Here is a 15,769-nt window from a genome sequence, read left to right as displayed (position 1 = left end):
TTGTAAATATATAATATATAAATGAAATGCGTAAACTTGTGTTCTTCTTCGAAATAAATTGTACCAAAAGCAAACCAAACTCATATTTTAATGGAATATAGTATGTTCTTGGAAATCGCGAGAATCTGATGGAAACTTGATTGATTTTTATAATAGAAGTTTGTGTCTCCGTAAGTGATTTATTGACTTAAAAGCCGAATAATACTAGTAATAGGAAATTGCATTAGGATGTTTGAATGAGAAATCCCTCGCAGCGAATCTGGTGCACAGAAATTCGTCATTCCATTCAAAGTTTTTGTGAAACGAACAGAACTGATTTCCAACTTTGATTAGCCCTTAAGCCCACCGACAAGTCAACAGAAGAGCTTAACCCATTTCTACACATGCAAAAGGCACCAGACAGACACTCGACAGAGAGAGGGAGAGAGGGAGAGTGGAAGAATAGAAAAATCCGATTATCAAGCAGCTGATGCCAACAGAACTTGGCCAAGGCTTCAAACCAAATCAGCATCTGCAAGGCTAGAGCGAAGGCTGAAGCTGTTGTGGGAGGGGGGGGGGGGGGGGGGGGGGGGGGGGGGGGGGGAGGGGGCTGGAGAGGGGAGCTCAGGAGGGGCTAGAAGAACAGAGACCAAGTTAGCGGGTCAAAAAATCTCATTACATTTGCCAGGGATAGAACCCAAACTCAACCCAAACACCCAAAATGGAGGCAGTAAAACTGAAATAAATTACTTTTTTGGCTTTTTAACAACTTTGGGACGGAAACGAAAACAAGTTGCACCTCCACAGCACAAGCGTGACCCTGCGACACTGCTCCACCCCCCCCTCCCGTACAGCCGAACAGCCCCTTGCTCAACCACTTTCTCGGGAAAACAAATTTCTGGCTTTCTTTCCCCCTTATCCCATCCGCCTTTTATAATTTTTGGTCCACACAAACTTTAATTAGATCACTTCAATGACAAAAAATAAATCTTTTGCCGCAATAATAAAAGCCAAAGGGAAACAAATTGAGATGGAACCGAGGGAGAAGTACGGATTGGGACAGGGACTGGAAGCGGGGACTGTGAAAGGGAGAAAAGCTCTCGAAAAACAAACTTTCACGAAACTAGTCACTGAAAATCCGCATCAGGCATCAAATGGAAATGGAAATGAGTTGACTTGACTTGACAGGGGGAGGCAGTGGTTTGCTAAAGAGGTGGAGGTCCGAGCAGGAGGGACCCCGTTAGGGTCTGGTCTGGTCGGGCCGGGACGAGGGGACGGCGGCGAGAGTGAGGGTGCGACAAGTTGACATCAAAGTCGAGTTGAGTGGGTGAGTGTGATAGGGGGCGTTGTGTGCGCGCGCTAGTGAAAGCTCCGGGGTTAACAATGACGTCATAGTTGTGCAAGTCAAGAGCGAAGAGCAGAGGCAGAAGCAGCAACAGCAGCAGCAACAGCAGCAGCAGCAGCAGAAGAAGAGCAGAAGTAGATGTAGAAGCTGATGCTGAAGCTGAACAAAGGTGAAAGCAATTTGAAACGTACTACAATGGCATTTCGTCATAAACGACGAAGAAATAATCAATAGAATAGACCACAGGGACAGGCAGACACAATGACGCAGCCAGAATGACATAATTTCAGACAGACAGACACACACCCACACACCCACACAGACTTGCACACGTACTCATGTATTGGTAGATATACCACACTGATAAGACAGGCCAGGGTTGACCCTGTAGGTCAAAACAAGAAATTCAATTAGAAAAGTTCTCAACGAGAGAGCGAGGTGGAAGCTGCAAGGAGAGGGACATGACGACAGTTAGGTTAGCCTTCACCGCCTTCACCGCCTTCACCGCCTCCCCCACCACAACCACCCATCATTCCATTCCATTCCATTCCATTTCCCCCTTTTACTCATCAATAACATTTCCCCCAGCGTCTGCCACCTAGTGCCCCAGAGCACGTGTACATTCCCTTTAACGCCAGGGAGAAGAGCAGGAGAAGCCTTCAAACAAAAAGCAACAAAGAACAAAAGAGAAACGAACGAAACGAACGAAACGAAACCGTTATTTTACCGTTGCCTTCTTTTGTGCGTTCGCAAATGCAACAACGTGTCGTGCTCACACTCGCACCTCCAGGTCTCTCTCACACAAACACACACACGCACACAGCTTCCTCTTGTGGAAAGAGGTCCTCTGCTACCTGACAAGACTCTTTTGGTTTTGCTGGTTTTTCTTATTTGTACTTTCCTTTCGTGATATTCCTTTCGCTCTGCTCTGCTCCACGCCGCTCCTGTCACACATACAGCTTGACGTTTCTCTGCCAGCTGTGTTGAGCTCTTGCGTGGGAGACAGAGCAGAACAAGCGAGCGACAGAGGGAGAGAGAGAGCGAGAGAGCTTTTCGCGAAGCTTCTAAATAGTTTGCCAGGCAGAGGCTCGTTACCTGCTGCTGCCGCTGCAGAACCATGGCGTGCAGGGTGTGTGGGCGCCGTCTGGGGAGGCTTTTATGATGGTTGCTTGGCTTACTTGCTGTTTGTCGGATGGTTTTTTATGACTACACTGAGAGATAGTAGCGGTAGGAAGGTTGAAATAGGTTGTACATACATAGAAGGCAGAAGAGCATGCGACGAGCAAAACGACTAAAGAAATTTCATGGAACCTAAACATTAAGTATATGATATGATACGATAATTATGATTGTGATGATGAATAGTTGTTGATTAATTCAACCTCCTTCCACATCGAATGTCATATCCCATTCACAGCTAATTTCTCTCAGCGCACAATTACGTCTCCATTTGAGGCACATGGCTCGCGCAGTGGCTCTGGTGCCCATAACAAACGTAACAAACGTAACGAAAACAATTACACGAAAGAAATCCTCAAAAAGCACACGGGATACGAGAGTTTGTCCCTGTCCCTGTCCTAGTCCCACCCACACGACAGTCCCCTGGCCACCAGCTCGCCGAGAATTAAAACAACAAAATCCAAACAACGCAAACTTTGAGTGCAAAGAGAGTGCAAAGCTCGCCTGCCCGTCGCCAGACAGTCTCGGCGGGGGCTCTCTCCGCTCTGTCTCTCTCAGTGGCTCTCTCTCCTTGCGGAAGCCTACCAACTGAAGGAAAAGCTTTCAGCCGAACCAGAGGCGAATCCGAAAGCAAAGCCTCCCAAGTAGTCAAACGGTCAAGACGCGGAGCTCCGCAAAAAATCCAGGGAGCGAGCGAGCGATAGAGAGAGACTACAAGTCGCGCTTTGTGGAAAAAATATTACCCTAAAATTAATTGCAAAAGAAAATCCGAAGAATCCGAAAAAAAAACCCGAAAAAAACGCAAGTGCAGGCCCAGCGGAATTGCCAATTATGGGCTATCAGAGGCAGCCCTGGGAACTCTTCCATTTTTTTTGAGTGTAATGTGTGCAACGGTATTCCTGCTTGAACCGTGTTTTTTTTTTTTTTTTTTTCATTACGGGAGCATGTCCATAGCATGTAGATACTGCGTAGACCAGGCCAGCGGATGAGGGCCCCTACGGACTTCAATCTGAATAGAAATTGGGAGCCACCAGGCAAATAAGAATAACCTTGAAGGCTTCTTCTGGCCAAGGCTCCTCCTGTGCCTCCTGTGCCTGTGCCTGTGTACTACAGGGGCTCTTTTGGAGGGCTCTCGCGTACAACATGGCGTATGGTCGATGTGGTGAAAAGTATAAAAATAATTAAACATCTGTGCATGTGCATGTGCGTGTGCGGTGCGTGCGTGCGTGTGTGTAAGTGCCAAATAAAATATTAAGCAAATAAATACGGGAATCAGCAACTCGAATCGACTCCCGACTCCCGACTCCCGGACTCCCGATACCCGATTCCCGATTCCCGATGACGCATTCCAGAGAGTAGGGCAGAAGGTTAAATTACACAGAACGTCAGATTCGCCACCACACTTTCGGAGTGGTTAAGTCCGAATTCGGTTACGTTATTCGGACTCGGACTCGGACTCGGACTCGGCGGAATACGGAGTACGCAAGTTTGCCAGATTATAGGCGCAGCCGAGAGGCAGGCGTAGGAGAGCGGAGCGGAAACTAGAAAACAGCTAAATCAGCCAACGGTACCTAGTCCCACAACCACCCCCAGCCCCACTCCCCCGCCCCCTCCCCCCACGACTACCATAAAAGCACCATAACAAAGTTGTTGTTGCCTCTGGAATGCTGCGAAAATGCGCATAAATACCGAGTGAAAAAATACTATACCACAAGCGAAAATAGCCCTAAAAATAAACCGAAATCCTCTGGAAAGGATTTGCCCAAAAAATCGAAGGAAACAAAAATATTTCAAAAAATTAACTCAACCAGAAAATGTTTCTAGCTCTTTGAGAAGGAGAGAGCGCGGGAGAGTGCCAGTCGAACGAGAGCGAGAGCGAGCTTCGGGAGAGGAGAGAGAGAGAGAGCTGCTCCGAGCAGCGTGGCGAAATTCACCACGATAAAATACAACAAAAAAAGAGACAACAAAAAATACTTTCACTCTCGCCAGAACGCGGCGGCGGGCGGCAGGCAAAGGCAGGAAGCGCATAAACTGACAGACAGCGAAGAGAAAGAAGAAAAGGAAGAGGAAGAGGTATAGGAATAGGAATAGGAAGGGAGAGACTAAGAAGCAGAAACAGAAGAAGAAGAAGATTCAGCAGAAACAGTGCTGGAGAGAGTGAGAGAGGAACAGTGAGTGAAAACAAGGAACACATCCGCAGTGCAAAGGGAAAACTTTTTGCATGCCACAAGCAGCAGCAGGAACGGCAGCGGCAGCAGCAGTAGCAGCAGCTGACTGTTGCAGAAAGCCTGACAGCGGGACGGCTGCAGCAGGACCCGGACAACACTGTTGCGGACAGGACACGCGTCCGGTCCTGTCATAATCAGTTCAATAGAAGCCTCTAGCAAACAGCGGCTCAGCGGATACGTCGGACACACCCGAACAAGCGCAGCAAGAGGCAACTTTAATGTATCCTTAGAATTCCAGACAGGTGAGCACATCCCAAAAAAAAATACTCAAACAGGGGAAACTCAGATAAGAGCCGCTGTGAAAGCGCCTGAATGGAGTTGATTTATGCCACATTCATTGTGCAACATACTCGTAGATAAACGAGTAGCCGTAGCACCAGTGCGAGGGCTCTCAAAAATCAAAACTTATTTCTTTTGGGGATTGTATGTGATGGCTCTTTAGAGTAAGTGTGACTTCAATTATATTTTCAAGGATCTGTCTGTGTAATTATTCTATTCAGAGAGAGGGAGACATCCTTCTAGAAACTCTCAGAGGCGAATAAAGCCTAGAACTTTCTGGAATCTCTTTAAGTTCATAAAGGGACATTCCTGTGATTCATAAGATATTTCTCTGGTCTTCTAGATGCACTTAGATCTAAATCGTGGCATGGGATTGAGTTCAAAAACACTGGCCCCCCCCCCATTTTTATAGAAGCCGCACTTCGGTCTTGGGAATCCGCACTATGTATATTTGCATCTGATTTTATTGCCCAAGCGTGCCCAAAAAATCAATCTCTCAAAAACATTCTACACCTTCAAGGACACTTGTACTTGCACCCGCTCCTTGTGATATCTCAAGTGGTGTTCCAGCACTTGCTCCCGCCCCTTCAAACGCACTTCAATTAGAGCGTTTTCATTCTCTTTCTTTCCGTTTTTGTTCGCTTTTTTCGTTTTTCTCTCGCTGCGATTTCCCTTTAATTGTGGACCGCCCTCGGTGCAGTCTTAATTTGCATACATTTTGCGCCCCATCCATCTGCCTGCCCCTCGCGCCACTTACATCCGTAATAACCGCAACTCAGCTTCAATTAAAAGCTCAGCCATCAATTATGCAGAGCAAAAATGCTGCCAGCGGACCGAAAAGAGGCAACAAAAAAAAAAAGAGCGCTGCATTTATTTGGGGGGCTGCCCCGAATAATAACCGGAATAATAACTGCGAAATCATTTTAGCCGTGGAATCAATCATGCAAATATTGGCGATAATAAAATGCCCGACGACCACAGGAATAAATGCCAAAAATCAGAAATCACAAATCGGAAATCAGAAATCAGAGATCACAATTTCATTTTCAATTAGCGAAAAGCTGCTCCAAATTCAAACATCACTCATACGCCTAGTAATGTCCTGTCATGTCGGACTGTGCGCTCTCGTTTTTGGGCAATTAATTAGGCGCCAATTTTAATTAAATGTCAGCCGTTCGGCCAGCACTTGCCGCCGCCTCATTTTGGCGGGGACCGGGGACCGGGGACTGGGGGAGGCAGTGAAATAACCCATTAAATAGTTATTACGTAGTTGGCCCAGGTAGGTCGCAGCCACGAATGTGTTTTTGAGTCAATTAATTTCTCGCCCGAATATTCCGCTGGCACCAGGCACTATCATTAATAATGGTTTCTGCTATTTTTGTAGGTCAAGTGCGGCGGGTGTATCCTTGAGGGCTGGTGATGGGCAGGTGGAATCAAGCTAAATCAAGCCACTCGTGGGGATAGGCCCTGACTTACACTCTGATATCCGCAGGAGTCTGGCATCTGGAAAAATCCCAGTGGCAATCGGAGCCACATCCAATTGGAAATTTGTAGACTCCTGTGCCAGTTCCTTTCACCTGTCTAACCTTCACTCTCGGCTCTGGGTTCTCCTTCTCGAATATCGATTTGATGGGCACCCAGCGGCCATCCACTGCCATTCCCCACAACTTTAATTACGAGCAACATAAACTAAGCCCCCAGCCCCAGCCCCAGCCCCATCCCATGACCAGGCCCAACCCAAAAAAGAAAGGAAAGTGGAAGAAGGAAATTCCGATAATTGTTTTATGCTACATTAAGGTGTGGGTGACGCCCCCAGTCTCAGTCGAAGCCCCATTCCGACCTGACACCATCCACAATTCTTTCCTGGTTTTTCTTTTTCGGCTGGCAATCATTAAGTGGCCAAAGCCGAGCCTTTTCTCTATAACAATCAATCTTTGCGGGGGGACCAGGCACTGGCACAGGTGTCCAGTCAAAAGGAATGATCATTAAAGGGCGGGCGGGAGGTGGGCAGGCACGGGGCCGGGCTGTCATATAGAATAATCCTTTTTTTTTTTGGTGTTCATCTATATATTTACGGAGCTCAAACTTGTGCACTTCAAGAGCTCATTAGGTGGAGAACCTTGAAGTGGTTGGACTGGGCAGGGGCGCAGTCAGTGGCAGGACTTGTCTTGGGAATGTTGCAAGTTTCCCCTCCTAATTCACTTAAGACTTTCAGTTTGAGTTGGGCAGAACTCACATAGATACACGCACACACACACACACACACACAGGGATGGAAAATCCTTCAGGCAAAAGGTGGCAATTGAATGTCGGACTGTGCTTCTCTGTCTCTGTCTCTCCCGCTCCCGCTCCCGCTCCCTCTGTCTCTCTCGCTCTTTGTGTGCGGCTGTGTCCTTTAAGTATCTTGTATTAAGAAAGTTTCCTCCTTACTACGGCCATTGAAACGATTGAAAGCGGACCCACTGAGCGGGAGGGTGGGGGAGCGGGGGGTGGCCATCCATTCAGTAGTTTTCCATAGGCAAATAGAAAAATATTAATAAAACTGGAATTGCGATTTGTCCTCGCCACTTTTTCCATTCACTTCACTCCCTTTTTTTCCCTTTTTCAATTTGAGCCAGCAGCTAAAGAGGATATACTCGCAGGATAATAGAAGTGTGTGTGTGAGCGAGAGAGTGCGACTCGTTTAACCTTTTTTCCTGGGCCCATCCTCAGCTAAATTGCTTTAAATGGCGGGGCCTCGGCTTTGGGCTGTGTGTCTGTTTGGGTCCTCAGCAGGTCCATCGGTGACACTAATTGCTGGCTTATTATCCTCGCCTTGGCAGCGGCAGCGGCTGGGGGTATCCACGCAATCCAACGATTATGATGAGTCTGATAAATTATATTGGGGATACCCTGCCCTGCAACTGAAGGAGGAAGTGCTCAGTTTGTATGAGTTTTTCAAGGGATATTCCTTTGTAAGTAACGGTGAGAAGGAGAATACGGTCCTACCATGAATCGATTTCATCGGATTTCGGTCCAAGTTCTCCTCTCAACTAGAAGGACTCATATTTTGTGGGCTGCAAGAGAATTTTTTCTAAATTCTACTCCCGGAATTTTAATTGAAAATATATTCCACGATTTTTGGGCCATGTGCCCCCGTGGAAGGGTATTCCGTGCCCCATGCTGCATGGCCTCTTCTTGTCTGAATCATTTGTTTGCGGGCCCGTTTATGTATTTATTATTGATTTGGCCATATGCCCCCTTTTAGGTTCATTTCGTTTATTTTTGGCTTTTATTTTCATGACAATGAGTGGTTTATTAACTTTCAGTTAGCTGACATAATAATTAAGGGCCTTACGGGCTGAATGGAAGCCTCCATTTGCCAGGCAGGCAGGCAGGCAAAAATGTGCTCTGCTCTGTTCCCATTTTCTGCCCTGAATTTATGGCAAACATAAATGGAATTTCGCATCACTTTAATAAGCGAAAATGGGCAAAAGGGAAAATGAGTGAAAGGCAAATGAAAAATGTGGGTTCCTTTTCAATTACTGCATGCCAGAGCCAGAGTCAGAGCCAAAGACGGAGACAGAGACGGACACAAACAGGGAAATGAATGTGTTGCATTTGAACTATTCGAAAGATATTCATCATTCATTTCCCATCAACACATTGCCAGTGTCTCGACTGGCCGTCCATAAATTTCCATTTTCAAATGCACAAATTCGTAGTCATCGTAAAACGTTGCAAATGGCATCAAGGAAAACAACGAGAAATTCCTTGCCGGGGCCCAGCAAATTTCTAGGACTCTACTCTTGGCCCTACCCTTCCCCCTCCCCCTGTACTCGTACTCGTACATGGGTTGCGTTGCGTGAGTTCTTCATTCAACTTGAGACTTTGTCGACTCGAGTGGTTCTTGCTAACCTGAACCCGCCTCCGCTCCCCCAGATACAGATACAGATACAGATGTGTGTGTGTGTACCCGCACTCGCACTCGCTCAAGGGTATACTGCCCTCGAAGGGGGCTATGTAACAGGCAGTCCCTCGGACCCAGAGAAGGCAGCATAAATACATTGAATACCCATTTATGGATGTGTTTCCTGTTTCTATGCCGTTTTTCTCTCAGTGTAATCCAATCAAAGACTTCATTGCCATATCCTTGTGTCTACATCTACTATATGCTGGGTATCATTCAGTCGGAACACTTGAGTTTCCCTCTCTTTTTCTATATTTTTTTTTTGTGTAGACAAAACTTTTCGTGACTGGACAAAATGCTGCTCGGCGTTTTGTAGGAAATGCCAGCCTGTCCCGGCTGTCCTGTCTCTCGTTGGCACTCACACACACACTTCTTTTCCCCTTCCCCTTCCCCTTCCTTTTCCTCTCCCTTCATCACCACTTCCTCAGTTAGTTTCATTTGCCTTTAACATTTCCACACATTTCCTCCAATTTTTTGTTGTTGTTGCTTGCTGCCGCTTCTGGTTGCGTGTCTGTGCATAGACGACCTACTCAAAGACAGGGGCCTGCGAGGACAGGGCAGGATCGGAAGAGGGGCAGGGCAGAGCTCCCAGCGAGACGACGCTTTGCATATTTATTTTATTTGATTTCTGTTCGCTTCTTTTTGTCGGTTCGGCAGGGAGCTGATACCACTAGGATTCCTGCTTATATAACGAGCGCGACGTGTGATTAAAAATTCGTAATTTGCTCGTGTATTTCCCTGCCCCTCTGCCCCTCTGCCCCTCTGCCCCTCTGCCCCTCTGCCCCCCTGTCCGGCCACCTGGCTAACCTCCTAACCGTCGAAGAACCGTCTCCTTCCGACCGTTCTTTGTGTGTCATGTTTTTTGTAGCATACCTCGAGGCGTTCCACTTCCCGTCTTCGTATTCGCCTGCTTGTTGTTGTTTTTTTTGTATTTTTTTGTGTGTTTTTTTTGAGCGTGTTGTGTGCCATTTTTGTTGCTGCTGTCGCTCTTCGTGCTTCATTAATATTTAATTAAAAAATCAATAGTTGACGTGTAAGTCAACTTGGTTCGTTCTTCTTTTTGTGTTCTTTCGGGGGCTTCTTTCTGCGACGTTCTTTAGGCCCGTTCTGGCCCTGCTCCGTGTCTAACTTATGCATGTGCATTTGTGCATATCTTATTATAACAGATTTTCGCTTCGTTTCGTTTCGTGGCCTACGTGACGCTTCTTTGAGGGGCCTCCACCACGCCCTCCTCCAGAAACAACAGGGCCAGCAAATTGAAAAGGTGCAAAAACACCGGCAAGAGGAGGTGAACAGAGATCCCCATGTGCAGCATGTACTACACATATAGGAAGTACTGCCAGATGGCTTAAGTAAACAGAATTCTTTATTCTTTTTGCAGTTTCCTTCGCAGTTGTTCGGTCTTTTTGCTGGAAAGTTATAGGGAAACGATGGAGATACACCTGGGGTCACAGTTGATGGAACTTTGGCCCTTTGCTTCCCAAAGAGAGGGACGGTAAATTGGACAGTAGCCTGCTTGAAGCTGAACTCTCTTCACGTCAAGTTTTGATCCGTTTTATTTGAATTATTGCACACAGATATGTTTCCACGCCATCCTTGAGCACTCGTACCACATGCTCAAAGCTGATTAGTACATTAATACGACTATACATGTGTGCTTTGAGTGTATAGGTGAAGCCATGCTGCTCTGTTCGTGTACAGATTTGGGGATGAAGAGCCATGCGCCATGCTCGGGCTTTGTGCAGAGTCCTTCGATGGTGGATGGTGGATGGCGGATGGTTGCCCTTGGCGTATCCATATCTCTCCTCGATGGGCGGGTAATCAATATCGCCTCCAGGGGCTGGCTCCAGAATGGAATTTGCTCTTTGATTATGCAATTGCTGCTGCCACACAAGTCGCACAATCCTTTGAATCTAATAAATACTTAACTCTCAAATGCCTGCAGAAGTATGCATGTATTTCTATTGTATGTTTGTTGAAATATTCGCATTCATTCGGAAAACCTTCACACGATTACTCATCTTCGAGCACGTTGCTTTTTCTGGCTTATAAGCAGTTTAAGAACAGCGGAAATATGCCAGAACAACGAAAGAAAATATAAGAAAAGAAAACAAGTCACGTAACTGCAGAACTGCTTTTCTTATCGGAATGGAATGGAATGGTCTGAGAGATCTTCTTCAAGATTTATTGACGGGAAGCGGGAAGTGGGAAGTGGGCGAGGCACCACACCATCCCCTGTCCCCCCTCTCTGTCTCAGTCTCTCCCACCTTTACTTTTATTCACGCGCAATTAACCCAGTTACAAGTTCGACATGCCGCACACAGGGGCACACAAAGGCCTCCTCTCTCCGATCCTGATCCATCCCACACACTCGTGTACATCCTGCATTTATCATAATTACTTCCCCAGAAATTTACCAAAAAAAAAAAAGAGAGAAGAAAAAACAGAACACGGGAAAGGTAGAGGCAGCAAAAAAAGGAAAGCCCTGATGATGATGATGATGATGAACGCTGATGAATGCTCGGGGGCGAAGTGCTTGGCGAAATCCTGCGGCTCCCGGGTTAATGTTTTAATATGCCTCGGGCACTATTAGGCGCACTTGAAAAGCTGAACATTAAATGCCAGTCGCGTATTAAACATCCATTATTAATGCCAGGCTATAAAGGGTTTCCGCCCTCTGGCTTGCCTCGTGTGGCACACATTTGGGGGGCAGTCCTGTCTCTCGAAGCTCAAACATCGAAATGTGCTTTCCAATTATTTGAAAAATGCAAACAACTACGAAAATTGCAGTGCAGCATTGGACCAAACGGAAAGATGCACACACACACACACACACACGGAGAGGGGCAGGGGCAGGGGCAGGGGCAGGGGCAGGCATGTAGAACATGCAACATGCAAAATGCAAAATGCCTAGGCTCGAGTGCCATAAAAACTGGAGTGAACAATATACAAAACTTATTTTCAAATCAAACAACAGCCACAAAAAGCCACGACAAAAAAGGCGACCCCGGCCAGTGGAGAGTGGAGCGGAGGAGTGCAGGAGGGAGCTCTGTGAGTGTGAGTGTGAGTTAGAGGGGCCAAAGACAACAGCGAAACAGTTAGAAGCAAGTGCCATCTGCTGGCAGTAGACTGAAATACAAAAAAAAAAAACCGAAACAAAATGGAGAGCAGAGACCTGGCGGCAGTGGCACCAAACTAAAGGAACATCCCAAGAAAGCCCTATCCCTATCCGGCATCCCTAGCAATAAATGTACGGCCATTCGAGGAAAATACCGAAGATACGGCCACGAAAAAATTATATAGATCGACGCTCGATCACTCGAGGCAGATAAAGCCGTGTCTGGGGAAGTAAAATATCTAAGCAATATATCTATTCCACTCTCGAAAATTGTAAGGAAATTATGCTTCAAAATCCATCAAAGCCATTGAAGCAGGCATCGTCAGACTGAGGGGCATCCCCTTGGACAGAAAAACAGCTGTTTCGTTGTTTTACTCCATTTCCAAGCCGGTTTTATTCCTTTTCAAAACTTTCAAAATATCAAGCCATCTCTGAACAGTGCCTGTATCTGAAACCCATTGGAAAGTGCTCCTTTATGATAAATTTTTTAGTTGCCAATTCCCACAGAAGCCAGTCCCAGATATGACTCAATTATATGTCGCTTTTGGGACACTGTGCGTCCCATGGACTGCCTGGTTGGCTGGCTGGCACAGAACAAACCAGAGTCAGAGAGTAACAAATTCCAAAAAAAATGTCACATTGCGCACATGAAAAATGTCCTTGTGACAAGCGCCAACGCCAGGCGACGTTGTGGTTGTATTTCAGTGTCTACGAGTGTGTGGGTACATATGTACTATACGAGTATGTAAGTGTGTGTGTGTCTGTGTGTGTGTGTGTGCTGGCTTTGCCTCGGCAAGGTCATGAGTAAATACGTTTGGAGCATGCTGTTTTTGCCGTTTATTTTATAACAAAGCCAAGGCAGCAACAAAAGCAACAAGATAAAATAAAGAAAATACAAAAAAAAACTGATAGATAAAAGTGGGTGGGTTGGAAGTGGGGGCGGGGGTTTGGGGGCTGCGAGGAAAATAGCCACAGAGATATTTATTGTCATATATGTATATAATATGGGAAAAAGCTGTCTCTGATGCTTCTTATTGATATTTATACAAAATACATTTCCCCCAACATTTACTTTGTTTCTGCGTGTGTGTGTGTGTTTGTGTGTGTGTGTGTGTGTGTGTGTGTATTGGTGTGTGCCTCATTTGTAATGGCGTCTGCTTGCCAATTTATTGTGGGTTAGAGAGAGGGTAGACGAGTGAGAGGGCAAAAGAAATGCAAATGTGTATCGGTAAATCAAAAAGGACATTATTGGCTGCTTGTTAGACCGTAAGCACAATTGCCCGCCATTACGTAGGTGCTTCTGCACTTGCTCTGTCTCTGTCTCTGTCTATGTCTGTGTCCTGCTTGTGTGTGTGTGTTGGCCCGTGTCCTGTTTGTGTTTGTGTTTGTGTGCTTGTGCCTGTGCTTGCCAATGGCCGACCGCTAAGTGCGCTTAAGCGTCAAACCAAATTGCCCGGCGCTTTTGTTCCTTCCTCGTCGGTTAGCTGAAAGTGCACTCTCTCTGCAGAGAACGCACACGAATACACCCACATTCACGCCATTCATGAGTATTTGAGTACTCGAAACTTATTGGCAATTCACATTCGATTAATTGAGTGGATTTTGGTTTTCTGCAACTGCAACTGCAACTTTTTCTGACTGATTGCCCGCCAAGTGGCACATCAAAATTTTGCAAAAGCTTTTAGTTTGTTAATTTGTTGGTTCATTGGATTGGCAGGACTGTAGCCAGGGCTGTCCTTGTTCATAGAATTATTAAGAGTATTCACTCATCATGGAAGGCAGTGGAGTCTTGGACGTGTTATCGATTACGTTATCTGTTAAGAATCGAATTCAAATACGAGTATCATTACCTACAATAATGTATAATGTTTGCCCCAAAAAGGGTATTTTCTATGAAGGGTATTTTCATGGTCGACTAAACCCCTGGCAACTCATCGATTTACTCTAATTGTCCGTTGGTCTCTGAGGCAAGTACTCAAATGAAACGAAAAGGTAAATCTCTCTCGTTTATCACTATTCAGTGATAGCTGCACATGCAGTGCTCTTATACGATAGTACTCGTTTATTTCACTTGGCATATCGCCTAGCAAATTTCCCATGTTATCCGCTAAATCCGCAAGTTTTCCCGGCCAGGGTCCGTGCGTGGCCGATGCCAGGCCATGGCTGCCAAAGTGTGAGCACGGCAATTTTCAACTATTTATGAGAGGGGGGCCTGTCCCCCTGTCCCTGGGGCAGAGGCAGAAACAGTAGGGGGCGGCAATGAGGGGGTGGGTGGGGGTTTACCAACCTGTTTTTGTTTTGCCAACCAAAGTTGGCCCATAAATAATGAAGCACGGGGCATAAGTTCCCATTGATTTCGCAGAGTGTGTGAATGCGAGTGTTTGTCAGTCAGGAAAGGGAAAGCTGTGTGTGTGTGTGCGTGTGTGGGGGGGCAGGCGCCACATATGACTCTGGAGATTAAGCTTTTGTTTGCGCTGAATGGAAAACGGCTCAGTCTGCGGCTGCGGCTTAGCGGGCGAGCGCTGCGTAGGCAAACAAAAGTTATGCGAGGCGGGGCGGGGCGAGGCGAGGGCGTTGGATCTCGTTGGGTTGCTGCTTGAAGGAGCGCCAACGGTGGAGGGGGGGAGTGTTTAACCCAATTCTGGTTGAGTACCCCTTGCCCCAGGCTGTGGTCTGAGTTATCTGGGGGCTCGAAGTCTTAGTTGTAGATCATCCATCATTCGATTACTACTTGATATACTCAAATGTGCCCCCGTGTTGTCTCCTTGCAGCTCCAGCAGTGTAATGCGCCTTGGGGGAAGTGGCATACCATACGACGGCGACCCCCTGACAATGAGCGCAGCTGGCAACGATTATGCCGAACTATGCGATCTTGGACCCTCACGTTGGAGTGCACGAGCCTACGGATACCATGGCGGAGCAGCGTCGGGACTTGGCCTTGGCGGCCCCAGTGGCGGGGGCGGCGGCGGCATCGGCGGACTGGCCGGGCTCATTTCGGGCGCCACCCAATCATCATCCAGCGTGCCGACTGGCGGCTCGCAAGGACTCAGTGCCCACCATATGCGGAGCAGTGCGGGTGCTCCTAGCAGCTACGAGGCCGAGGACATCGGCTTGGCCTTCGGCATGATCAGTCCACCGCCCGGCAGCGGCGGCCCCTACGGGGGCTCGGGGGCAACGGGCATGGGCGGCGGGTCGCGTGTGGGGAATAGCACGAGCTCGCTGCGCGCCGGTGGCGGAGCTGTGGGCGGAGGCCGCTCGGGGCTCTACTACTCCCCGCCCGGCACCTCGTACACAATCGTGGAGCGACCCCACTCGCCCCACTACTACTTCAACTCGGCGGGGGTGCCCACCAAGGGGGGCTCGCTGCCGGGACGCGGCTCCGCGTACCTCAGCTCCTCACCCGCCAGCCACATGGCCGCCGGCACGGCGGGCACCCTGCCCACCTCGACGGCGGCCAGCGGGCGGTCGGCCATGGGCAACGGCAACAAGAAGCGCCCCATATCGCCGGAGCAGGTGCTCCGCATGTTCGGCGCCACCCAGTCGTCTTCAGTTCCTACGAGTAGCTATCACTACAGCAATGGCGGCACACGCGATCGCACCGGACGACGCAGTCCGGCCAGCAGTCCGCCCTCGACGACGCATCAGGTGGGTGCCCGGCACCATCCGGCACCAGCTTCCTGCAAGGACTATAC

At 47.8% G+C, this 15,769-nt stretch overlaps 1 protein-coding gene across 1 annotated transcript in view; it reads left to right on the top strand.

The window, feature by feature from the left end:
• The first annotated feature begins 4,620 nt into the window (after window positions 1-4,620).
• LOC113566567 (whirlin) overlaps window positions 4,621-15,769 on the top strand; it is a 30,537-nt gene continuing 19,388 nt past the window's right edge. The window contains exons 1-2 of the mRNA XM_026992738.1: window positions 4,621-4,973; window positions 14,849-15,722. Of these exons, the coding sequence (XP_026848539.1) occupies window positions 14,862-15,722 (861 nt within the window). The 5' untranslated portion in view covers window positions 4,621-4,973; window positions 14,849-14,861. The remainder of the gene's footprint in view (window positions 4,974-14,848; window positions 15,723-15,769) is intronic.

This window comes from Drosophila persimilis, unplaced genomic scaffold, assembly GCF_003286085.1.
Source record: "Drosophila persimilis strain 14011-0111.01,24,50 unplaced genomic scaffold, DperRS2 tig00000780-arrow-arrow-pilon, whole genome shotgun sequence".
Taxonomy (NCBI): Eukaryota; Metazoa; Arthropoda; class Insecta; order Diptera; family Drosophilidae; genus Drosophila; species Drosophila persimilis.
The sequence above is the reverse complement of the archived record's forward strand: the minus strand, read 5'-3'. Positions and strand labels throughout refer to the sequence as shown.